Below are 26,895 nucleotides of genomic sequence, written 5' to 3' on the forward strand. Positions count from 1 at the left end.
TGTGTGTCAAACACAATGAGATCGCTATCCAGGACGCTGCAACGTCACGGATCGATGTCGTTCTCGCTGCAAAGTCGCTTAGTGTGAAGGTACCTTAAGCTTAGTTTGGAAAGCCTAATAAAGACTGGGCCAAGCTTTCTTAAAGCAGCTTAATAAAAAAAAGAAAATGAGGTTGTAAAGATTTCCATTCTATTTCTACACCTGTCCCATAATAATCAAGTTAATTTTTGCTATTTACCAACATAAATGATTCTTCAGCGTAACAGTCGAAATAAGTGTGTACTGTTGTGGATAAGTATAGATTATTTCCCGCCAAAACAAAATCAGACTAATGAACATCTTGGAGCCAATTGCCGTAAATCAGTTTAATAACTTATTCCCAAGATAGTAAATTATTTCCTATTCATAATATTGGTTATAATTTCACAGAAAAAAGTAAGACACTGGGAATACATTGAAATGAACAATTCACTAAACAAAAATCCAACTTGAAATATATTAAAATACAACTTTTATTTACTTCATTAAAAGGTGAAATAAACACATACCGCCACTAAAGTATCATATTGACACTTATAGAAGATACCTAGGGAGGGCCCTATCCCTATGATATACTGAAATTACCCTACCTAGCAGCAGAGGTTGGCACCCTAGATCATGCGCATTGGCGCCCCCCGCTCATTGTCGGCTCACTCTGCTGTCCCTGTCTGGATCTGGGAAGAAGGAAAAAGACACAAAGATAGATGGAAATGTCAGAATTTTAAGTGTATATGTGCCACTTAAAGATTTATAAGGGTCAATTTCCACAGAGGAGCTCTTTATTTGGGAAGTATTGTTTATCTAGTCATCCCTGTATTCTTCAAAACGGCCTAACAGCGGGGGTTGGCACCCTAAATGTAGGCAGTTTTGAAGAATACAGGGATGAATAGATAATACTTTCCAAATAAAGAGCTCCTCTGTGGTAACTGACCCTCTGTGGAAATTGACCCCTATAAATCTATAAGTGCCACATATGAACTTAAAATTCTGACATTTCCATCTATCTTTGTGTCTTTTTCCTTCTCCCCAGATCCAGTCATGGCCGACCAGGCCAGCAGGGTGAGCCGACAATGAGTGGGGGTGCCAATGTGCAGGATTTAGGGTAGGGCAATTTCATTATATCATAGGGATAGGACCCTCCCTAGGTATCTTCTATAAGTGTCTATATGATACTTTGGTGGTGGTATGTGTTTATTTCACCTTTTAATGAAGTAAAAAAAAGTTGTATTTTAATACATTTTCAAGTTGGAAAACACTGGTTATAATTTACTGATCATTGACTGTCTGACTGTGGGCCACCAGCAATCCTAAGATAAGGGCTCTGGAACCCAGGAACAAGGCACTACACACCTCTGCCTTTCTTGGAGCGGGGGTGCACACGCATGACCACCGCTGCATTCATTGTCTATGAGACGACTGGAGAAAATAGAGTACAACACTCGTTCCAGTACACCATTCTCAGGATCACTAGGAGCTCCAGCGGTCGAACCTCCAGCGATCAGAAAGTTTTCACCTTCTGTCTTAGGACTAACCCTTTAAAGCCTCAACCACATGATATGGTCAAGTACAAGGAGAGGATGTCTTGATGCAGCACTGTATTTTGCCTTATACACAATCCTTCTAGCAGAAAACCATATATTCAATATTTTCTATAATTTAACGTAACGATATTTTTCTAACATATTTCATAGATATTTGTGTAAGAAAAGATCTCCCACTTCTATATGATATAGGAGGCATACAGAAGTGCTTGTCTGGTCTTCTAAGATGCATCATTATGATTCGGGATAGCATGGATCCATACTACAGATATGTACATCAGGCCAAAACATATCTAGAAACCTGGTCTCTGAACAAATGAGTTTTAAGACAAAACCCATAACAGGCAAGACACTTGAGAATGTGTTCACATAAAGCTGTGTTTAGCCCTCGACCACATCTAAAATTAGGGAACGAAACACTCTGAAGACTTTTGAAGCACCATATCCTCCCACATACACTTAAATGGAGGGGTTGTAGACATACCAGTCGTGCCTCATCAGGGCATGATGGAAACAATGACAAAACAAGTTAGGCTAGCCATCTTAGGACACACCAGGCAAATACGGTATGTACCACACAAAAGTACAAACTAAATCAAAAAGCTAAAACCTCAAAGCTGAAGCTTTAGTGAAGCCTAACACTGCCTATATGAATATTGAGGTGAGGGTACTATTACGTGTCACAGATACAAAGTCATCCGAGTGCGGAGGTAACTTACAGTGTTTATCTGCACTGGTCAGATGATTGTAGGGAAATGTATTTTATATACAGTAGTGCGCAGGCGCCGGGAAAGGTCAGAGAGGCCCGGCGCCTGCACACTGCAGTACTTTGCTCTGCCCTCAACAGGGCAGACAAAGTACGCCTACACAGGAGCCGTGACACGAAGCAAAGAAGAGGACGACATCGCATGAGGATGGGAGGCGCTGGACCCGGACCGCGCCGGGACTGCCCCTGGGTGAGCATAATCTAACCTGTTTTTCTTATCTTTCAGGTTACATGGGGGCTTATCTACAGCATGCTGATAAGCCACTGATGGCGGTGGCCGAAGCTTATAGGCGAAAAATGGGGTGACAGATTCCCTTTAAAACCTTTATTCTACTCCTTCAGAAGCGTTTTCATTTGCACCCACTGCAGTGATTGTGCAGTGTTTTGTGGCTTCAGAAGCACACCATGAATACTGTTCCTGTGATGTTCCGGTCTCACACTGTGTCCTGTACTGCAGGCCTCTACCCTTATAGCCAATACTGGGATAAGTTCACAATCTCATTTGCAGGAGGAGATCCAGACCAGTTCAGCACCGTTGCACAAGCCAATAATGTCACAGGGTGATCCAGCAGGAGGTCCAGCCTAGCACTGCGCTACATACGCCAGTCTACACAAGGGACATGTCTACAAAAGTAAGTCTCCCTGTGATAGTGACACTGCATGAGTGGAGGTGGCTCTGGCAGAACAGTCCAGGGGAGCTCCTTTACATGGTGCCCTCTCCACTGCTCTTGCAGGTAGATAGGATATGCAACCTATCACTTTTTACAGAATTTGGAGGCTCAGTAAGGCTGGTACGGGGGAGCTAAGAGTATTGGCACTATGCAGATCAGCACTCTTGGGGGCAGCGTTGGGTGGGCATTGGATACCATTGCTCGGAAGAGTGATAACTTTGCTGCCTTTTAGGTTAGAACTATGAATTAGAGACCATGTAGTTCAAGCTGTCCAAGTATGTCGAGATTTCCCAAGCACGCTCGGGTGTCCTCCGAGTATTTACATCTGTTAAAGGGAACCTGTCACCACGTTTTTGGAAGATGGGATAAAAATAGCGTTAAATAGGGGCAGAGGTGGGCGTTACATTAGTGTGTTTGTTATGCGTTTATTACCCACCTAAGTTGCCGAAATACCTTTGCAAAGTCTTCGTTTTCGCCTGTCAATCAGGCTGGTCTGGTCAAAAGGGCGTGTTGTCTTCCCCCAGATTTTGCGTAGTTTTCCGTTGGTGGCGTAGTGGTGTGCGCATGCCCAAGGTCCCGAATCCTCTGCCAGGGGATTTAAAAGAGCGCGCTGTTCGTTATTTCATTGGTGATCGGTGGGCGCGGCCATCTTCCTTTGGCCGCGCGTGCGCAGAAGCGGCGCTCTGCTGGCCGCGGCTTCAGGAAAATGGCCGCGGGATGCCGCGCGTGCGCAGATGGATATCGCGGCGGCCATTTTCCTGAAGCCGCGGCCAGCAGAGCGCCGCTTCTGCGCACGCGCAGCCAAAGGAAGATGGCCGCGCCCACCGATCACCAATGAAATAACGAACAGCGCGCTCTTTTAAATCCCCTGGCAGAGGATTCGGGACCTTGGGCATGCGCACACCACTACGCCACCAACGGAAAACTACGCAAAATCTGGGGGAAGACAACACGCCCTTTTGACCAGACCAGCCTGATTGACAGGCGAAAACGGAGACTTTGCAAAGGTATTTCGGCAACTTAGGTGGGTAATAAACGCATAACAAACACACTAATGTAACGCCCACCTCTGCCCCTATTTAACGCTATTTTTATCCCATCTTCCAAAAACGTGGTGACAGGTTCCCTTTAACCAGCATAAATACATGTGGGGGCTACCTGGTTGCTAGGGAATCCCCACATGTAATCAGGCTGGCTAAGAGATGTAAATCATTCAGCTGCGGTGATGAAAACTAAATCTCCGAGCACTAAAAAATACTCGGAGGACACCCGAGCATGCTCGGGAAATCTCGAGTAACGAGTATATTCGCTCATCACTAGTCCCTATGATTTTTTCGCATTGAAAATTAGATTGGAAAACGGCCTTTAATTCTGACGATGGTTGAAATAAAGAAGACACGCAGGTTCTTCCAGACAGATAAACCAACACAGACACAAACATGATCAAAGGGGCTGAGGGGGCAAAGATCTAGACAGTGATAACCAGGCAGCCACTGACTGGGTTACAAATAGAAGTACAGATATAGAAAGAGACGTAAAAAGTCTGAGATGTCTGGTAGGTACATAAACACATGTGCAAAACACATAGTATGATGGGCAACTACAGCATAAATGCACAGGTGCAGGTGGGTACTGGCGATAGTGATCACACAGATATGTATTGAGAAATACGCAAGAATTACACAGGGCAGTGACGGCCTTTTGGTTACAGGCCCAAGAGTAAAGTTATTTTCACATGTTGTGGATTTGCTGTGTATTTTTCGTCCGTATTTGGTGATGGAAAATCTGCAGCAGATTAAAGTAGCAGCAAATCTCATCTACACATTGAGCAAAATCTCCTTTTGGAAATTGAGCAGCATTGCAGATCTTTAAGTCCACAGCAGGGCAACTCTTTTTGCAGATTTTCAGAGCGGATTCTACCCTTTGCAATGAATAGGGTGAAATTGACCATAAATCCACTACAGAGCTGCGATGATTATTATAGTCCCATGTGAACATATCCTGAGTGAGTCATGAGGCAGCTGTGTGACAAGCCGTTGAGTGGTGAAGTCAAAATTATTAATCTTGCATCAAATTATAAAAAGTCTAAAAAAAAAAAGGCCAAGAATAGTTAACAACTGCCAAAAATGATCAATGTGGCATCCTCCCCGCACAGTAAGGCCATCATCACAGGTGGTCCACCTGGTTCTGTAAAATGTTTATTTGCTTTTATTTAATTAGATAATATTTGTTGTTTTTATTTGTAATTTAAAAGTTGTATTCATCTTAACCTGACAGATACTTTCCATCTGTTTACTAGAAGTTGAGTAAAAAAACAACAACGCTCATTTTAGTTTAGTATTATTGTTTATTCCAATGAAAGGTTATTTATAAGTAATATATTTGAAAACTTTCTTTCCATTGCCAAGAACAATGTAGCAGCATTGTTTCAACAAGCCTCTATGACTTCACCTCTGAAAGTCCCCTTTATAACTCACCCTATACTTAGTTGTACTTTTTCTTTTAAAGTCTTCATAGAAAAGTACTTGTGCCCAAAAAGCAATGATTGACATGCGCTATATGGACTGGAATAGTATCCATGATCACAAGTTATATTTCAACTGCTGGTCACAGACATGAGACTACTGTCAGTGGAGCTCACTGATTTTAGTAGGATCTGGAGACAACACCATATACCCAGTATGGTGACCGACAGACACAACACTGAAAGCGTGATCAGACAGGCTGGAATTGAACACTTCCAATCGTCCAGTCAAGTAAACAGCGCTGCACCCAGTAACTGAGCTCGGTGGCTCTGCCTGAATTGACAATATAAGCTGCACAGAGTCCCTGCGGTCAGTTATTGGCTGCAGTGGTTGATGTGACATCAACATTGCAGACTATAATAACATCTGGATCATCCCTTGACCCGGAGAGGGTGAATAAAGCAAAGTTTGTTTAAAAAAAGCAAACAAAAAAAAACTGCAAAAAAACAAAAATAAACTGCAACTTGGGTTTGGAGGTTTTCCAAAAACAGAAAACCCCTTTGCTGCTGTCACACTAGCAGTATTTGGTCAGTATTTTACATCAGTATTTGTAAGCCAAAACCAGGAGTGGGTGATAAATACAGAAGTGGTGCATATGTTTCTATTATACTTTTCCTCTATTTGTTCCACTCCTGGTTTTGGCTTACAAATACTGATGTAAAATACTGACCAAATACTGCTAGTGTGATGGCAGCCTCTAAAGTGTTTGGTTTTTTTTGTGTGCAGGGCAGATGTCAAAGGGTTTATCCAGGACTATATTATTTTGTTACTATGAACCAAAAAAACAAACAGGCATAACTAACTAAATAAAAAATATATATTTTATTTTTGTTTTATTTTCATTTTTTCATCGTCTTTCCCAGGTCCACCCATTTCGGTAAAAATGGGTGAAAGTAAGGTGAAAACCACAAAAGTTGCAAAAATTTACAGAAACCTCGAGTTGTGCTAAATTTTTGCTAATTACCTTTGTGTTTTTCATTAGATTTTCTGGCAAAAATACTTTCATTATTCAGGGCCATGATGCTCGATTTCAAATCACAATTAAGGTGCTTGGAACTATCATGGGGATCTTTGCAAATAAACATGGGGGTTTTCAAACAAAAATACCAAAAATACATAGAATCCAGTCAGATACAAACAAACAATACCATGATATATATATATATATATATATATATATATATATATATATATATATATATATATATATATATATATAATTCAGGTGACAGGTTCCCATTAACTTCAGTGCCTTCTCAAAATAAAGACCAAGTCTTCTATGTAATGTATAATGTATATATATATATATATATATATATATATATATATATATATATATATATATATACACTAGATGGCAGCCCGATTCTAAAGGATCGGGAGTCTAGAATCCATATATACTTTATTTATTCAAATGTAAGAATAATACAATTAATAAATAATAGTAAGAAAGAACAAAAAATGGCTGCACTCACCAGCTCTTGACAATTCTTGACAGTACGGCACATTTCTGATTGGTCGCTCGCGGCAGGCGGCAACCAATCAGAAAAGTGCCGCGCACCACGAAGGCATATGTCTTTGTCCACCCTGAGCGGGTGTAGGACGCTGGTGACGTCACTTATCTCCGGACATTATCTCCGGACAAAGCCACGGAAGTTGGCACAAATTGCCGGAAGTAGTATTCTAGGCAATTATATATTAGATTTTTATGTTATCAGTGTTTACCTTTGAACGTTTATATTGTATTGTCCTGTCACCAGCCATGTGTACGATTATCGGCCGAAAGCCTCTCTGGAACCAATAATCACCCCATGTAAAGGTATCTTTATAAGTTAAAGATTCAGAATACTATGACTTTTATCATATCCTGAACAGTCAAGTTTTTTATGAACCGTTAAGGTTTTCTGGTTGAAGTAAAAAAAACTCTGAGTGTTTACAGTTTGAAACCATAAAATGTTGAAAAATTATGTCATTCTTGAGTATATCACTCAATGGTGCTCATAAACGTGTCAAATTTGATCTATAATATACTTTAATATATGTTACTTTAATCTTTAATATACTTAAGAACAGGGCCCCAGACATCACACAGGGGGTCTGAAACACCGCACAGTGGTCCAAAATATCGCTGTGCTCTGCCTGGGGCCCCATATGCTGCCTGGGGCCCCTGTGCTCTGCCTGGGGCCCCATATGCTGCCTGGGGCCCCTGTGCTCTGCCTGGGGCCCCTGTGCTCTGCCTGGGGCCCCATGTTCTGCCTGGGGCCCCTGTGCTCTGCCTGGGGCCACTGTGCTCTGCCTGGGGCCCCATATGCTGCCTGGGGCCCCTGTGCTCTGCCTGGGGCCCCATATGCTGCCTGGGGCCCCTGTGCTCTGCCTGGGGCCCCATAGGCTGCCTGGGGCCCCTGTGCTCTACCTGGGACCACTGTGCTCTGCCTGGGGCCCCATATGCTGCCTGGGGCCCCTGTGCTCTGCCTGGGGCCCCTGTGCTCTGCCTGGGGCCCCATGTTCTGCCTGGGGCCACTGTGCTCTGCCTGGGGCCCCATAGGCTGCCTGGGGCCCCTGTGCTCTGCCTGGGACCACTGTGCTCTGCCTGGGGCCCCATATGCTGCCTGGGGCCCCTGTGCTCTGCCTGGGACCACAGTGCTCTGCCTGGGGCCCCATATGCTGCCTGGGGCCCCTGTGCTCTGCCTGGGTGTAGGACACTGGTGACGTCACTTATCTCCGGACATTAGCTCCGGACATTAGCTCCGGACATTAGCTCCGGACATTAGCTCCGGACAAAGCCACGGAAGTTGGCACAAATTGCAGGAAGTAGTATTCTAGGCAATTATATATTAGACATATATATAATATACATAGAAGACTTGGTCTTTATTTTGGGAAGGCACTGAAGTTAATGGGCACCTGTCACCTGAATTTGGCGGGACCGGTTTTGGGTCATATGGGCGGGGTTTTCGGGTGTTTGATTCGCCCTTTCCTTACCCGCTGGTTGCATGCTGGCCGCAATATTGGATTGAAGTTCATTCTCTGTCCTCCGGAGTACACGCCAGCGCCCCTGGGTGAGTATAATCTAACGTCTTTTTCTCCTCTTTCAGGATACATCGGGGGCTTATCTACAGCGTTACAGAATGCTGTAGATAAGCCACTGATGACAGTGAGCTTACCTCACCATCAATTTTGGGGGTGACAGGTTCCCTTTAAGGGTAGTGTGTCACCCCCAAAGCTCAGTTTAAACTAATCAGATGGGTGACTTCGCCCCTATAATAATCACACCTGTTTAGTGTTCTAAGCTTTGATCATCCAAAAAATGATCTTTAATCCTTATGCATATGTGGGTGCTCTGCAGGGGCGGACATATCATTGGGGCAACCTGTGCAGCTGCACAGGGGCCCAATAAATAAGGGGGCCACGACAATCCCCAAAACATGTGGGCTATTAGACTACGAAGGACCCTCATACTATCCTTGCATTGGAGCGCTTTTCTGTCTATACCAGTGGTGCTGTGGGCACCCTCAGCTTGGCTAAAACCCCAATGCCCCATTCTACTCCTGTCTGCTCAGAAATCATCTGTGGTTATTGATCCAACTTACCCATCTTTTCTTTACCATGCCCAGTATTCAGCTGTGGTTATTGGTTCACACTAGCAATTTGCTGACAAGGAAATACAATTCAAAAAACAGAGTTAAAAAGGCAGTCTTACTTATCAACACCAGGTCACCATACCAATGCAACACAAGCTTTGGTGCTGTTACCTGGTATTAGTAAATTAGGCTGCCATTTATCTGTGATGTTTATTGGTCCACACCAGCCATCTCTCACTATGTCCAGCAATCAGAGGGGGCTGTTGGTCGACGCTAGCCATCTCTCACTATGCTCAGTAATCAGAGGGGGCTGTTGGTCCACACTAGCCATCTCTCACTATGCCCAGTAATCAGAGGGGGCTGTTGGTCCACGCTAGCCATCTCTCACTATGCCCAGTAATCAGAGGGGGCTGTTGGTCCACGCTAGCCATCTTTCACTATGCCCAGTAATCGGAGGGGGCTGTTGGTCGACGCTAGGCATCTCTCACTATGCTCAGCAATCAGAGGGGGCTGTTGGTCCACGCTAGCCATCTCTCACTATGCCCAGTAATCAGAGGTGGCTGTTGGTCCACGCTAGCCATCTCTCACTATGCCCAGTAATCAGAGGGGGCTGTTGGTCGAATCTAGCAATCTCTCACTATGCCCAGTAATCAGAGGTGGCTGTTGGTCGAATCTAGCCATCTCTCACTATGCCCAGTAATCAGAAGGGGCTGTTGGTCCACGCTAGCCATCTCTCACTATGCCCAGTAATCAGAGGGGGCTGTTGGTCAACGCTAGCCATCTCTCACTATGCCCAGTAATCAGAGGGGGCTGTTGGTCGACTCTAGAAATCTCTCACTATGCCCAGTAATCAGAGGTGGCTGTTGGTCCACACTAGCCATCCCTCACTATGCCCAGTAATCAGAGGGGGCTGTTGGTCCACGCTAGCCATCTCTCACTATGCCCAGTAATCGGAGGGGGCTGTTGGTCCACGCTAGCCATCTCTCACTATGCTCAGCAATCAGAGGGGACTGTTGGTCCACGCTAGCCATCTCTCACTATGCCCAGTAATCAGAGTTGGCTGTTGGTCCACGCTAGCCATCTCTCATTATGCCCAGTAATCAGAGGGGGCTGTTGGTCAACGCTAGCCATCTCTCACTATGCCCAGTAATCAGAGGGGGCTGTTGGTCGACTCTAGAAATCTCTCACTATGCCCAGTAATCAGAGGTGGCTGTTGGTCCACACTAGCCATCCCTCCCTATGCCCAGTAATCAGAAGTGGCTGTTGGTCCACGCTAGCCATCTCTCACTATGCCCAGTAATCAGAGGTGGCTGTTGGTCCACGCTAGCCATCTCTCACTATGCCCAGTAATCAGAAGGGGCTGTTGGTCCACGCTAGCCATCTGTCACTATGCCCAGTAATCAGAGGGGGCTGTTGGTCCACGCTAGCCATCTCTCACTATGCCCAGTAATCAGAGGGGGCTGTTGGTCCACACTAGCCATCTCTCACTATGCCCAGCAATCAGAGGTGGCTGTTGGTCCACGCTAGCCATCTCTCACTATACCCAGCAATCAGAGGGGGCTGTTGGTCCACGCTAGCCATCTCTCACTATGCCCAGTAATCAGAGGGGGCTGTTGGTCCACACTAGCCATCTCTCACTATGCCCAGTAATCAGAGGGGGCTGTTGGTCCAAGCTAGCCATCTATCACTATGCCTAGTAATCAGAGGGGGCTGTTGGTCCACACAAGCCATCTCTCACTATGCCCAGTAATCAGAGGGGGCTGTTGGTCCACACAAGCCATCTCTCACTATGCCCAGTAATCAGAGGTGGCTGTTGGTCCACACTACACATCTGGCCAAACACTATCCAGCTTTCCAGGCACAAATACCCAGCTTTGCCTAGCCATTGGTTGCTTTTGTTCTATCTTAGTCCTTTATTTCACCTGGTCCACTACTTTGTTATTGATGACCTTTATTAGGATGGGTCGTCAATATCAGATTGGTAATATCAAAGTAGTGGAACAACACTTCAGATACCACCTGGCGCGACCTCTAGTATGTTGTCTACTGCATTTTTTGCTGTATCTGATGAAGGAGACTTGTTTTGAAACACATTGTAATTTAAGACTAATAAATATGAGATTAGTTAATACCTTTTTGAGCTTAATTTGCTTTAACTATAAGAAAAGAGTAGCGCCAGTTTAAAATTGTTACCTACACATCATAAAGAGAACCTGTCAGCATGATTCATGAAGGTAAAGGTATGACTATAATGGCGCTATACCTTTAGTGAAGATATCTGCAATGTTGGTTTTTCTTTAATCCGCTTTTGAAGTTTTTGGGTAATAAGATTTAGGTGCACAGGGGCGGGACTGTGGGGAGGGTCTTTGGCTCCAGCCCCAGTGTGTGAATGAGAAGTAACCGATTTGTGAATGACCTGCATACTGTTTGAAATTTTGTGTCGGCGACGTCCTTGCCGCAGGCGGTACCTGCACAGAATGCTTTCCCAGTGGTCTTCAATAAAATGGTCCCAGTTTTGGAACAAGACTGAGAGTTCGTCTCTATGGCCGGCGTCACACTGGCGAGTTTTACGGACGTATGAGCGCAGAAAATACACCCGTAAAATACGGATAACACACGGCCCAATGATTCTCTATGGCCCAGCTCCTATCAGCCGTATTTTACGGATCCGTATTATACGGTCTTCTACGGCCGTACAAAATCGCAGCATGCTGCGTTTGTCACCATATTGCGCAAAAAAATCGCCAATGAAAGTCTATGGGGGCGAGAAAAACACGGATTACACACGGACCAGCAGTGTGACTTGCGAGAAATACGCAGCAGTGTTCTATAGAAAAGTCGGTAATTCAATTGCCGGCTTTTCATTTCTCCTTCACAAACCCGACATGATATGAGACATGGTTTACATACAGTAAACCATCTCATATCCCTTTTTTTTTTGCATATTCCACACTACTAATGGTAGTAGTGTGTATGTGCAAAATTTGGGCACTGTAGCTTGTAAAATAAAGGGTTACGGTAAATCGTGGAAAAAATTGGCGTGGGCTCCCGCGCAATTTTCTCCTCCAGAGTGGTAAAGCCAGTGACAGAGGGCAGATATTAATAGCCTAGAGAGGGTCCATGGTTATTGGCCCCCCTGGCTACAAACATCTGCCCCCAGCCACCCCAGAAAAGTCACATCTGGAAGATGCGCCTATTCTGGCACTTGGCCTCTCTCTTCCCATTCCCATGTAGCGGTGGGATATGGGGTAATGAAAGGTTAATGTCACCTTGCTATTGTAAGGTGACATTAAGCCAGATTAATAATGGAGAGGCATCAATTATGACACCTATCCATTATTAATCCAATAGTACGAAATGGTTAATAAAACACACACATTATTTACAAGTATTTTAATGAAATAAAGACACAGGTTGTTGTAATATTTTATTATACTGGTAATCCACCTGATGACCCTCGTTCTGTAACAAATGAAAAATAAAAAAACAACAATATCTCATACCTTCCGACGCTCTGATCAAGTCCCACGAAGTAAATCCATCTGAAGGGGTTAAATCATTTTACAGCCAGGAGCTGTGATAAAGCAGTGCTCTAGCTGTAAAACCCCCGGGAATGAATGGATTGCAGGGGAATGACATGTAGTTACCTTGAGTTGCGGTGAGGCGCCCTCTGCTGGATGTCCTCATGAACTGGAGCCTGGAAAAAGTTTCCACGCTCGAGTTCATATGAGGACATCCAGCAGAGGGCGCCTCACCGCAACTCAAGGTAACTACAGGTCATTCCCCCTGCAATCCATTCATTCCCGGGGGTTTTACAGCCACGAGCACTGCTTTAGCACAGCTCCTGGCTGTAAAACGATTTAACCCCTTCAGATGGATTTACTTCGTGGGACTTGATCCGAGCGTCGGAAGGTATGAGATATTGTTGTTTTTTTTATTTTTCCTTTGTTACAGAACGAGGGTCATCAGGTGGATTACCAGTATAATAAAATATTACAACAACCTGTGTCTTTATTTCATTAAAATACTTGTAAATAATGTGTGTGTGTTTTATTAACCATTTCGTACTATTGGATTAATAATGAATAGGTGTCATAATTGACGCCTCTCCATTATTAATCTGGCTTAATGTCACCTTACAATAGCAAGGTGACATTAACCCTTCATTACCCCATATCCCACCGCTACACGGGAATGGGAAGAGAGAGGCCAAGTGCCAGAATAGGCGCATCTTCCAGAAGTGCCTTTTCTGGGGTGGCTGGGGGCAGATGTTTGTAGCCAGGGGGGCCAATAACCATGGACCCTCTCTAGGCTATTAATATCTGCCCTCAGTCACTGGCTTTACCACTCTGGCGGAGAAAATTGCGCGGGAGCCCACGCCAATTTTTTCCGCCATTTAACCCTTTATTTTACAAGCTACAGTGCCCAAATTTTGCACATACACACTACTAACATTAGTAGTGTGAAATATGCAAAAAAATAAGGGATATGAGATGGTTTACTGTATGTAAACCATGTCTAATATCCTGTCGGGTTTGGGAAGGAGAAATGAAAAGCCGGCAATTGAATTACCGGCTTTTCACATATGTCACGCTGAATTAAATATAAGTACAGAATATATATATGTGTCTCACTGACATATATACATACTGTATATATGTTTTAACGAACATTTGAGCACATAAATCCATTAGATGTCAGTTTTGCAAGCCTGCGAGAAAATATCGCAGTACGGATGCCATACGGATTACATACGGAGGATGCCATGCGCAAAATACGCTGACACACCCTGCCTGCGGATGACATACGGATCACTATTTTTGGAACATTTCTGCGTATTACGGCCGTAAAATACGGACCGTATTTTCATACGCTGAGTGTGACGCCGGCCTATGACATGTCTCCAGTAAGTAATTGAGCCAAAATCTCAATCTGCGCATGCACCTCCACGGACACCATTTTATTGAAGACTACCGGGAAAGCAATCAGCGAATGTGCTGCTACCAGCGCCATTTTATTAAACCCCACCAGAAAGTCAATCTGCGTATGCACCCCCACCCCTGCCGTGGCAAGTACAGTGCTGGTGCAACATTTTAAATAGGATGCAGCTCATTGATGAAGCAGTGACCTGTCAATCAGACACTAGAGGCAGGTAGAGGGGCTAGGGCAGGAGCCGAAGACGAAAACCCACAGTCCTGCCACTGTGCACCTAAATCTTATTACCCGACAACTTCAAGTGAGGATTAAAAAATAACTAATGGTATCTATGTAATCTGTATAACAACGCCATTGCGGCCATGCCTTTACTTTAACCTGCAAAATTGTGCTGATAGGTTCTCTTTATAGGATCTGTCAGCAGGCTTTGCTATGTAATCTGAGGACAGCATGAGATAAAGGTTAAAACACAGATTGCAACAATTTGTAACTTATCAAGCTGTGAGCTGTTGTTTACTTATAGTGAAGGTTTTTTCACCAGGACATTATCATTGCTGTGACTAGCTGGCACGCTAGAATTGGTGCATTGGTTTGACTCCGCCCCTCCTGTGATTAGCAGGTCATTGTCTATAGACAATGTGCATAGAGGGCCTGGTGGGGTTAGCTTTCTCAGCACTGCTGCATTCTAGATCTCTCTGATTGTGTCACAACTGATGCACCCAGTAAACTAAGTAACACATCTTTGGCTTTAGGGTCTCTTTTCCTACATCATGCTGCTTTCAGATGAGGTAGCAAAACCCTGGTGATAGATTTTATTTTTAATGTATAAGGACTAAGAATGAGAATAGCTACTTACACAATGGTCAAAAAGTAACTACTAACAAGTCACACACTGCGGAGCTGAAAGAAGGATAATTCATCACAGCACCATAAGGCTATGTTCACATGTACAGTAGTTATTTGCGTTTCTGAATCCATTTTGGAATAACAAAAATGGAACTAAAATGCAGCACTAACTGTATCCAATCATTTGAAAGGGACAGAAATGTCTTAAAGTGCCTTAAATTTTCTTCGTTTCCAGCTGCAATCTGTTTTTCAGCTGGATCAAAAATCATAGTCTCCCTAACTTTTTTTGTCTGGCCAAAGACCCGAATAACAACTGGATCTTATTTTTTTTAATAATGAAGTCTATGGTAGATGGATGATGATGGCTGGTCATCCGTTAGGTCTGCTCTTTTAGTATTGCACATGTCCAGAACACTAGAAGTCTTCTGCAACACCTCTATTAAAACTATTCCATTGCAAATAGAACAAAAACAGATACAAAACGAAAACCAAAATGTCGTTTTTAACCAAATTCATTTTTTTTAAAGATGGATCCTTTCCAAATAAACAAAAAACTGTAAACTTTGCTTTTCATTTTGCATCCGTTTTTGCTCCGTGTGTAAAAGAATCCAGTTATTTTACTTAATACTGGTTCCGTTACAGACGCATGACAACAAAACATGTGAACAAAAGCTAATCCTTAATCAATATACATATTGATTTTACAATAAGTAGCAATTAAATAGTTGCAACATGCATAATATATATGTGCAAAACCTATAGCTATAGGTGAAATGGGTACGTCCATCACTTATATGGTTAGATCTATCAATGAAAGGATATTTAATAACAGCGAGCGGATCATATTAATAATATCCGTGTCTGTGATCAGCATATTGATATCTGTGCTATGCACTGTACTGATCATAGCATCTCGTACTCATATTAGGGAATGGGATTTGACATTTTCTACTAAATTTGTCATCTGTCCTGTATTTTTTAGCAATTGTCAAAGTAGGTAACTGTCCATAGAGAATGGAAAAGAGTGCCGATAGTGTGAATTGGATGTGCCAAAATAAACCAAAAACTCACTCGAAAATTTAAAAAAAAATAAGCAAAATTAAATTTTAAAAAAATTATTTAGTAGAATTTTTTTTTAGTTAATTTTTTCGTTGATTTTATGTCCGTTCCTATAAGTGTGAAATGCGAATGGCAGCCAGCAGTATCCCACCCTATGCTGTATCCCCCTCCGCAGGAAGCCACACTGGACACATCCCAGCTTGTACAGGCTGTAGGGCGACGTTTAACCCCTTCATTCGTGGAAAGAGGGTCCCAATGCCATCCCAACATATCATAGGTGCCTCCACTGAGGGACAGACTACAAAAAATGGACTCACCGCTTGCACTAAATCCACAGCAAAGCAGGCAGCAAACACCAGCAGGCAAATTCTGCAAGGCAAACACATTGTAGTATCATTACACCTGAGGCTCACAATGTGGCGCCCCCCACCCTCACCTGGCTACACGGAGAAGTAATGCCCAGGAAAGTCACCACAGCACTCACCGTGCCCTCATCGCCTAGTCACTGGCTGGCAGACAGCCTCCCCTGCTTTCTTCTTGCAGCTACAGTGGTCTCTCCCGGGGGCTCATTGAAAGCGTCTTCACAGAACTCGGAAAAGTTAGTGTAGCGGGGGTGTCCCAGGGGAGAACTGCAACAAAGGGAAGACCGGCACAGGGGGTTAATACGGAGCGGACTGACGTGAGGACGGGCAGAGTTCCCGCACAGGTCGGGACACGGAGCCGAGGAAGGACCGGCTGCATACACTTACTCGCCTCAGCTCGGAGCACGGCTTGCTTCCATACACTGTACGGGCAGGCTGAGGTTAGGCATGGAGGAGGGGGCGGGGCCGGCCTGTCAGTCACAGCTCTGACTGGGTCTGGGGAAGGCTGACTGCACCCATAGGAAATAAGGGACAGTGTAGGTCACAGACAGCAATAGTAAGGGTCTGTCAGGTAGGACATAAACTCATCCCACAAAGATGGAGAGACATGGCAGGAGCAGGGCATGTGAGGGTATAACTGCCCCATTATATGCGCAGACATGGCAGGAGCAGGGCATGTGAGGGTATAACTGCCCCATTGTGTGCACAGACATGGCAGGAGCAGGGCATGTGAGGGGTATAACTGCCCCATTATGTGCACATACATGGCAGGAGCAGGGCATGTGAGGGGTATAACTGCCCCATTATATGCGCATACATGGCAGGAGCAGGGCATGTGAGGGTATAACTGCCCCATTATATGCGCAGACATGGCAGGAGCAGGGCATGTGAGGGTATAACTGCCCCATTATGTGCACATACATGGCAGGAGCAGGGCATGTGAGGGGTATAACTGCCCCATTATATGCGCATGCATGGCAGGAGCAGGGCATGTGAGGGTATAACTGCCCCATTATATGCGCAGACATGGCAGGAGCAGGGCATGTGAGGGTATAACTGCCCCATTATGTGCACATACATGGCAGGAGCAGGGCATGTGAGGGTATAACTGCCACAGTATATACACAGACATGGCAGGATCAGGGCATGTGAGGGTATAACTGCCCCATTATATGCACATACATGGCAGGAGCAGGGCATGGGGGGGTATAACTGCCCCATTGTGTGCACAGACATGGCAGGAGCAGGGCATGTGAGGGTATAACTGCCACAGTGTATTCACAGACATGGCAGGAGCAGGGCATGTGGGGGTATAACTGCCCCATTATATGCGCAGACATGGCAGGAGCAGGGCATGTGAGGGTATAACTGCCCCATTATATGCACATATATGGCAGGATCAGGGCATGTGAGGGTATAACTGCCCCATTATATGCGCAGACATGGCAGGAGCAGGGCATGTGAGGGTATAACTGCCCCATTGTTGCACAGACATGGCAGGAGCAGGGCATGTGAGGGTATAACTGCCACAGTGTACGCACAGACATGGCAAGAGCAGGGCATGTGGGGGTATAACTGCCCCATTGTGTGCACATACATGGCAGGAGCAGGGCATGTGAGGGTATAACTGCCCCATTATATGCACATACATGGCAGGATCAGGGCATGTGAGGGTATAACTGCCCCATTATATGCGCAGACATGGCAGGAGCAGGGCATGTGAGGGTATAACTGCCCCGTTATGTGCACATACATGGCAGGAGCAGGGCATGTGAGGGTATAACTGCCCCATTATATGCACATACATGGCAGGATCAGGACATGTGAGGGTATAACTGCCCCATTATATGCGCAGACATGGCAGGAGCAGGGCATGTGAGGGTATAACTGCCCCATTGTGTGCACAGACATGGCAGGAGCAGGGCATGTGAGGGTATAACTGCCCCATTATATGCACATACATGGCAGGATCAGGGCATGTGAGGGTATAACTGCCCCATTGTGTGCACAGACATGGCAGGAGCAGGGCATGTGAGGGTATAACTGCCCCATTATATGCGCAGACATGGCAGGAGCAGGGCATGTGAGGGTATAACTGCCCCATTATATGCGCAGACATGGCAGGAGCAGGGCATGTGAGGGTATAACTGCCCCATTGTGTGCACAGACATGGCAGGAGCAGGGCATGTGAGGGTATAACTGCGACAGTGTATGCACAGACATGGCAGGAGCAGGGCATGTCAGGGTATAACTGCCCCATTGTGTGCACAGACATGGCAGGAGCAGGGCATGTGAGGGTATAACTGCCCCATTATGTGCACATACATGGCAGGAGCAGGGCATGTGAGGGTATAACTGCCCCATTATATGCGCAGACATGGCAGGAGCAGGGTATGTGAGGGGTATAACTGTCCCACTATATGCGCAGACATGGCAGGAGCAGGGCATGTGAGGGTATAACTGCCCCATTGTTGCACAGACATGGCAGGAGCAGGGCATGTGAGGGTATAACTGCCCCATTATATGCACATACATGGCAGGATCAGGGCATGTGAGGGTATAACTGCCCCATTGTGTGCACAGACATGGCAGGAGCAGGACATATGAGGGTATAACTGCCCCATTATGTGCACAGACATGGCAGGAGCAGGGCATGTGAGGGTATAACTGCCCCATTATGTGCACATACATGGCAGGAGCAGGGCATGTGAGGGTATAACTGCCCCATTATGTGCACAGACATGGCAGGAGCAGGGCATGTGAGGGTATAACTGCCCCATTATGTGCACATACATGGCAGGAGCAGGGCATGTGAGGGTATAACTGCCCCATTATGTGCACAGACATGGCAGGAGCAGAGCATGTGGGGGTATAACTGCCCCATTGTTGCACAGACATGGCAGGAGCAGGGCATGTGAGGGTATAACTGCCCCATTGTTGCACAGACATGGCAGGAGCAGGGCATGTGAGGGTATAACTGCCCCATTATGTGCACATACACGGCAGGAGCAGGGCATGTGAGGGTATAACTGCCCAATTATGTGCACAGACATGGCAGGAGCAGAGCATGTGGGGGTATAACTGCCCCATTGTTGCACAGACATGGCAGGAGCAGGGCATGTGAGGGTATAACTGCCACAGTATATACACAGACATGGCAGGAGCAGGGCATGTGAGGGTATAACTGCCACAGTATATACACAGACATGGCAGGAGCAGGGCATGTGAGGGGTATAACTGCCCCATTGTTGCACAGACATGGCAGGAGCAGGGCATGTGAGGGGTATAACTGCCCCATTGTTGCACAGACATGGCAGGAGCAGGGCATGTGAGGGTATAACTGCCCCATTGTTGCACAGACATGGCAGGAGCAGGGCATGTGAGGGTATAACTGCCCCATTGTTGCACAGACATGGCAGGAGCAGGGCATGTGACGGGTATAACTGCCACAGTATATACACAGACATGGCAGGAGCAGGGCATGTGTGGGGCACCACTTCCACCTTGGCTGCTTCTTCTAACCTGTTTTTTCCACAGATAGCTCAGTAAAGGAGGTATATTAGTTTTCAATTACAGGTTCAGGTCCCTCCGCAGACAAAAAAAAAAAAAGTTCCCTCTCTGGAAATGGCATGCTGTGTCTTTATAAGACAGTGGGCGGGAGTGGGTGTTGGGAGTGGGTGGGCTGAAGCAGGAGGCTGGGGTCACTATCACCAGAGGGGAAAAAAATCCAAGGAGTCTCTCCATTATTTTTGTGAAAAGGCTGTAGAGAGGCCGCAGCTATCAGTGAGCAGCAGGTTTCTTTAGCCTAGGGGAGATGCTGACGCGGAGGGATTTATGAGAAAATAGTGCGCCTCGTAACTTCACTAGGAAAAAAAAGTTTAGCAGTTCTTTGCAGAAGGCAGCAGTATAGCCCAGGTCCGGGGTGGCCCCTGCTCACTGTGTGTCGCCGCATCTCCTCCTCTGCCGGGGCATTTAGCATAATATGTCAGATCCTCAGCCTTGTCATTGGAGCCGGTGTTGAGACATTTCAGGGGGGACGTGAAGAATGAGGTTGGGGCATTTGCACAGGCTCGCTGTCCTCGCCTTGGTGCTGCTGGTGCCCTGGGTGCAGAATGCAGACGCTGCGGTAAGTACCGTCTTCTCTTGCCTTCTTCTGTGAAATGCGGGGGCTATGGACATGTTGGAGGGGCTATGGACATGTTGGAGGGGGTGCTGGCTGTCTTATATTTATAAACCTTGTAACTCAAACCCTCTGTGATTCTGGTTAAAAATAGTGGATTGTGACCTCACCATGACAAGGAAGAGGCAGGGGCTATTTATGTCATTTTGGGAGAAAATGTAGCAAACCTGGATCTTGATTTTATACACTATTGTTTCTATAGATGAGTCTATTTTTTTTTTTAGCTTTTTAGGACCTTTTGCTGACAGTTCTCACCCCACAGGAGGCACAGCACACTATGGATATTTCAGTTCTGATGCTTTTCTCTATGAATGATACATTCTCTTTTTCTTAAATATTGGGATGATTTTTGTTTAGTGTCAGATAATCTTTTCCTGCTATTTCCTGGACATGAATATAAGATGGGTTCAGTGACCCTATAATGTTCTGCATCTCTGGTTTCTATGAAAAGAGCAAACAATATTTTTTTTTATCAATGTAGACATAAAAGAAGGATAGCCTTAAAGTCCCCCACATTTATAGCCACCAGCCGCCCTCCCAGTGTGAGCGCTCTCTGACTTCATATACACTTTATGCCACTAATCTGCATCCTATAGCGCTCCAAATGTTGTAAAACTACAACTCCCAGCCTGAAACTGTCATGACATGCTGGGAACTGTAGTTTTAGGACACCTGGAAAGCTCCAGGTTACAACCTTATGCCTGATACTGTCTCTCCCATTTAGACTAAGCAGCATCTCTATTAGATTCTCACTTTCCAAAGTAGTCTTTGTGCTGCATACCTAGATAATGTATGAGAAGACGTGACTGTCGGGGATCAGCACGTATCATCACAGTTATTCTTCATTGTCACCATCACATTGTCTAGTCTCCTGTACATAACATATGAGAAATCGCTGTAGACACCAAGACTATGGCTACATTCTGCTGCCGCAGGACCGACTTCCTATCTATATCTGTGCGAAATAGGTTTATGGAAGTCGGTTTCAGTAGGAGGAGACTGTTATCTCTATGGTACTTCAGTAAGAGCAGCTGAAAGGCTGGACTGCTGAGCAGGTTAGGCCTCTAAGTGCCACAGGGAAGCATCCCGGAGCAGTCGTAACACGCTGGAAGGATGCAGGGAGTACAACCATTTCAAATTGTAGAACAGAAGACATTCATTTTTCATGTTTAAATTTCCGCACATAGTGTTACTAAAATTTTATATGTAATTTTTTTTTTTGCCTCTTAAATTCAACTTATAAGTAAAGGCCAAACAAAGTAAACCATTTTCTACGACTGCCAAGGTAAATTGGCCGCCTAACCTTGAATTAGCTTGGCTCTAATATGCATCATGTTACAGTTAAGGATAAATGAAAGCTTTAAATATATCCAGTATATATTTCATTTGTTCTAATTGGTTTTACCCTATGGATTTCTTTAGGGTAATGGTCAGTATTGTATGTTTTTTATTATTACGCTTTGATTATATAGATCCATTATATTCCGCAGCACTTTACAAATATCATCATCGCTGTCCCTGTTGGGGCTCACAATCTAAATTCCCTATCAGTATGTGTTTGAAATTGTTGAATCTTATGGAAAATACAGGGTCAATGACACTTAAGATTAATGTGACTACTATACAGAATACAGTGAGTTTATCCATCGTCCCAAATAGTCTTCTTTAACTAATTCAGCTCTTAGAATTCTTGGCTGCCAAGTGATTGTAAAATGGAATGTTTTTTTCTTTTATAATAATAATAATTTTATTTATATAGCACCAACATATTTACACATTATATATGAAGTACACTGGAACCCGCATTCTTATCTTCTGTTTATATGATGTCTGCTATAAATCTGTCCACTCAAATAGGCTACCACAGACAGACTTGGTGGAAGCCACTCCTCTTAGCAGGTTTAGAGGCAGTCTGGTCCTCTCCTTCTTCAATCCTGTACAAGTATCTGGATTTTGCTGCAGAGGCTCCTGGGTTGTGTACATGGAGTAGCTGCTGGTCAGTGGAGCAAGAGGAGAGAAGAGCAAGCTGAGAAACAAGACAATGACAGAATCAGAAATCAAAAGGGTCATCTGCCGTTAGCCAGGTATAAGGGTTCGGCAGGGATGCAAGGTAAAAAAATAAACAGTCCAGAGATCAAACATCTTATGTACAGGTACTTATAAAATTAGAATATCATCAAAAAGTTAATTTAATTCAGTTCTTCAATACAAAATAGCTATAATCATCAACATTAACAGACATAAACACATGAAATAGAACCCTCTGTAATGTCTCTATATAATGTATGCGTTTCACTTTTTGTATTGAAGAACTGAAATAACTTTTTGATGATATTCTAATTTTGTGAGAAGCACCTGTAAAATTAGAGAGTAAGTGAAAAGCACAGCAGGATAAGTATTCCTTAAAAGTGCACAAAAAAGGGTGTAAACCGTGAAATAAGTGGCAAGAAACAGGTGTCATATGGGGATATTAAAAACAGGCACTGTGCATCCATATTCGTCTCCCAACCTCTCCTGTGATTGGACTGATGACCACCCCTCACTTTCCCCAGAGATTGCCCTATACCACCCAGAATCTTTAGTTCCATGGTTAATTAGTTAAATAAAGTCTGGTTGGTGCTCAGTCCACTTGGCATGTTGGGATGCTGTCCCCCTTTAGTATGGTCACAATTTGAGCATGCTAGGTGGCAAATGCACTGACGTCACCACCACCTTCCCGCTGTCCATGCCGCCTACGGAAATGGGGTGAAATGCCTTACAGCCGAGGCAGCTAGTGTGGGAACGAGGACAAGTAAGTCTGTAATCTTCTTATTATGGGTTTCTGGTTCCTCAGGACCTGTTTTATGAGGAAACTGTAGAATAAACTTTTTAATTAAATTGTCAACTTTGATATTATTAGTTGGAACCCAAGACCTTTCGTTGGGACCATAAGACACCAATGCACCTGATAGTGCAGAGATCCTTTAATCCAATGAAAATCAAGTTGTTCATGAACTTCATACTCCAGATTCCCCTTGACCGTCCCTGGAGGAGGCAGAACTCTGAATGTACAGGAGAATTATACACTTTCAGCAGGGATTTGTGAAACACATCAGGAATTCTGAAGGAGGAAGCAAGCTGCAAACGGAAAGATACAGGGTTTAGGATTTCAAAAGAACCTGTATATGTAGGACCTAACTTGGAGGATAGCACCTTAAGTTTTATGCTCCAAGTTGACAATCACACTTTATAATGAACTTGAAAAGTAGGCCCAATAGTTCTTCTCTGCCTACTCTGAGCTTTTTTCAGATTCTCTTGCACCTCAAACCAAATGTCTATTACCTGACCATGCACTTCCCTGCCTCGGGATTGTCAATGGTTTTGATTCTTGGTATTTTTCTTAAGCAAGTATCTGAAATTTTTTTTTCAATGCATCCTTTTAAATGCATCTCTACAAATTCATGTTTTATTGAATTTTACCTTCTGAGGACCTGCCATGGGACATACCGGTACTTGTTGTCATGAGCTCCGCAGCAGTAAATACCACTGTATATTTCATTGTAAATTTGTGAAAATTGAAGCGCACAAATTACCCTACGCATTGCAAAAAGTGGTATCACAGGTAACATCCACAGCAGAAAAAGGCTTGCTGAGGATATCGATAGCTACAGTGCCAGTCAATTTGCACCGCGCATACCCTCATTAGTGTATGTATGAGAATATCAGGCCTTAATGAGCAAAAATCCACAGCATAAAATCTATACCAAATCTTTTTTAACCCCTTCATGACCTTGCCGTTTTTTGCAATTCTGACCAGTGTCCCTTTATGAGGTAATAACTCAGGAACGCTTCAACGGATCCTAGCGATTCTGAGATTGTTTTTTCGTGACATATTGGGCTTCATGTTAGTGGTAAATTTAGGTCGATAATTTCCGAGTTTATTTGTGAAAAAAATGGAAATTTGGCAAAAATTTTGAAAATTTCGCAATTTTCACATTTTGAATTTTTATTCTGTTAAACTAGAGAGTTATGTGACACAAAATAGTTAATAAATAACATTTCCCACATGTCTACTTTACATCAGCACAATTTTGGAAACAAATTTTTTTTTTGCTAGGAAGTTATAAGGGTTAAAATTTGACCAGTGATTTCTCATTTTTACAACAAAATTTACAAAACCATTTTTTTTAGGGACCACCTCACATTTGAAGTCAGTTTGAGGGTTCTATATGGCTGAAAATACCCCAAAGTGACACCATTCTAAAAACTGCACCCCTCAAGGTGCTCAAAACCACATTCAAGAAGTTTATTAACCCTTCAGGTGTTTCACAGCAGCAGAAACAACATGCAAGTAAAAAATGAACATTTAACTTTTTAGTCACAAAAATGATCTTTTAGCGAAATTTTTTTTATTTTCCCAAGGGTAAAAGGAGAAACTGGACCACGAAAGTTGTTGTCCAATTTGTTCTGAGTACGTTGATACCTCATATGTGGGGGTAAACCACTGTTTAGGCGCACGGCAGGGCTCGGAAGGGAAGGAGCGCCATTTGACTTTTTCAATGAAAAATTATCTCCATCGCTAGCAGACACCATGTCACGTTTGGAGAGCCCCTGTGTGCCTAAACATTGGAGCTCCCCCACAAGTGACCCCATTTTGGAAACTAGACCCCCCAAGGAACTTATCTAGAAGCATAGTGAGCACTTTAAACTCTCAGGTGCTTCACAAATTGATCCGTAAAAATGAAAAAGTACTTTTTTTTCACACAAAATTTCTTTTAGCCTCAATTTTTTCATTTTCACATGGGCAACAGGATAAAATGGATCTTAAAATTTGTTGGGCAATTTCTCCTGAGTACGCCGATACCTCATATGTGGGGGTAAACCACTGTTTGGGTGCACGGCAAGGCTCGGAAGGGGAGGCGTGCCATTTGACTTTTTGAATGGAAAATTAGCTCCAATCATTAGCGGACACCATGTCGCGTTTGGAGAGCCCCTGTGTGCCTAAACATTGGAGCTCCCCTACAAGTGACCCCATTTTGGAAACTAGACCCCCCAAGGAACTTATCTAGATGCATAGTGAGCACTTATAACCCCCAGGTGCTTTACAGAAGTTTATAACGCAGAGCCGTGAAAATAAAAAATAATTTTTCTATCCTCAAAAATGATTTTTAGCCCAGAATTTTTTATTTTCCCAAGGGTAATAGGAGAAATTGGACCCCAAATGTTGTTGTCCAGTTTGTCCTGAGTACGATGATACCCCATATGTGGGGGTAAACCACTGTTTGGGCGCACCGCAGGGCTCGGAAGGGAAGGCACGCCATTTGGCTTTTTGAATGGAAAATTAGCTCCAATCATTAGCGGACACCATGTCGCGTTTGGAGAGCCCCTGTGTGCCTAAACATTGGAGCTCCCGCACAAGTGACCCCATTTTGGAAACTAGACCTCCGAAGGAACTAATCTAGATGTGTGGTGAGCACTTTGAACCCCCAAGTGCTTCACAGAAGTTTATAACGCAGAGCCATGAAAATAAAAAATAATTTTTCTTTTCTCAAAAATGATTTTTTAGCCCACATTTTTTTATTTTCCCAAGGGTAACAGGAAAAATTGGACCCCAAAAGTTGTTGTCCAGTTTCTCCTGAGTACGCTGATACCCCATATGTGGGGTAAACCACTGTTTTGGCACACGTCGGGGTTTGGAAGGGAAGTAGTGACGTTTTAAAATGCAGACTTTGATGGAATGCTCTGCGGGCGTCAGGTTGCGTTTGCAGAGCCCCTGATGTGCTTAAACAGTAGGAACTCCCCACAAGTGACTCCATTTTGGAAACTAGACCCCCAAGGGAACTTATCTAGATGTGTGGTGAGCACTTTGAACCCCCAAGTGCTTCACAGAAGTTTATAACGCAGAGCCGTGAAATTAATAAATGTGTTTCCTTTCCTCAAAAATATTTTTTAAGCCCAGAATTTTTTATTTTTGCAAGGGTAACAGGAGAATTTTGACCCCAAAAGTTGTTTTCCAGTTTCTCCTGAGTACGCTGATACCCCATATGTGGGGGTAAACCACTGTTTGGGCACATGCCGGGGCTCGGAAGGGAAGTAGTGACGTTTTGAAATGCAGACTTTGATGGAATGGTCTGCGGGCATCATGTTACGTTTGCAGAGCCCCTGATATGCCTAAACAGTAGAAACCCCCCACAAGTGACCCCATTTTGGAAACTAGACCCCCCAAGGAACTTATCTAGATGTGTGGTGAGCACGTTCAACCCCCAAGTGCTTCACAGACGTTTACAATGCAGAGCCGTGAAAATAAAAAATCATTTTTCTTTCCTCAGAAAAGATGTTTTAGCAAGCAATTTTTTATTTTCACAAGGGTAACAGGAGAAATTGGACCCCAATATTTGTTGCCCAGTTTGT

At 44.3% G+C, this 26,895-nt stretch overlaps 2 protein-coding genes across 3 annotated transcripts in view; one reads left to right on the forward strand and one right to left on the reverse strand.

The window, feature by feature from the left end:
- Window positions 1-16,980, reverse strand: part of COL4A6 (collagen type IV alpha 6 chain) — a 388,359-nt gene extending 371,379 nt beyond the window's left edge. Inside the window, exons 1-3 of one of the 2 annotated variants that reach the window (XM_077285138.1) lie at window positions 16,713-16,980; window positions 16,448-16,592; window positions 16,281-16,332 (exon numbers count right to left, since the gene is read on the reverse strand). In XM_077285138.1, the coding sequence (XP_077141253.1) occupies window positions 16,281-16,332; window positions 16,448-16,458 (63 nt within the window). In that variant the 5' untranslated portion in view covers window positions 16,459-16,592; window positions 16,713-16,980. The remainder of the gene's footprint in view (window positions 1-16,280; window positions 16,333-16,447; window positions 16,593-16,712) is intronic. The other variant, XM_077285139.1, reaches the window with a different exon arrangement.
- Window positions 16,981-20,068: 3,088 nt separating this feature from the next.
- The window catches only part of COL4A5 (collagen type IV alpha 5 chain), a 254,829-nt gene continuing 248,002 nt past the window's right edge, over window positions 20,069-26,895 (forward strand). Inside the window, exon 1 of the mRNA XM_077285140.1 lies at window positions 20,069-20,451. Coding sequence (XP_077141255.1) covers window positions 20,371-20,451 — 81 coding nt within the window. The 5' untranslated portion in view covers window positions 20,069-20,370. The remainder of the gene's footprint in view (window positions 20,452-26,895) is intronic.

The sequence above is a fragment of the Ranitomeya variabilis genome, chromosome 2, assembly GCF_051348905.1.
Source record: "Ranitomeya variabilis isolate aRanVar5 chromosome 2, aRanVar5.hap1, whole genome shotgun sequence".
Lineage (NCBI taxonomy): Eukaryota > Metazoa > Chordata > Amphibia > Anura > Dendrobatidae > Ranitomeya > Ranitomeya variabilis.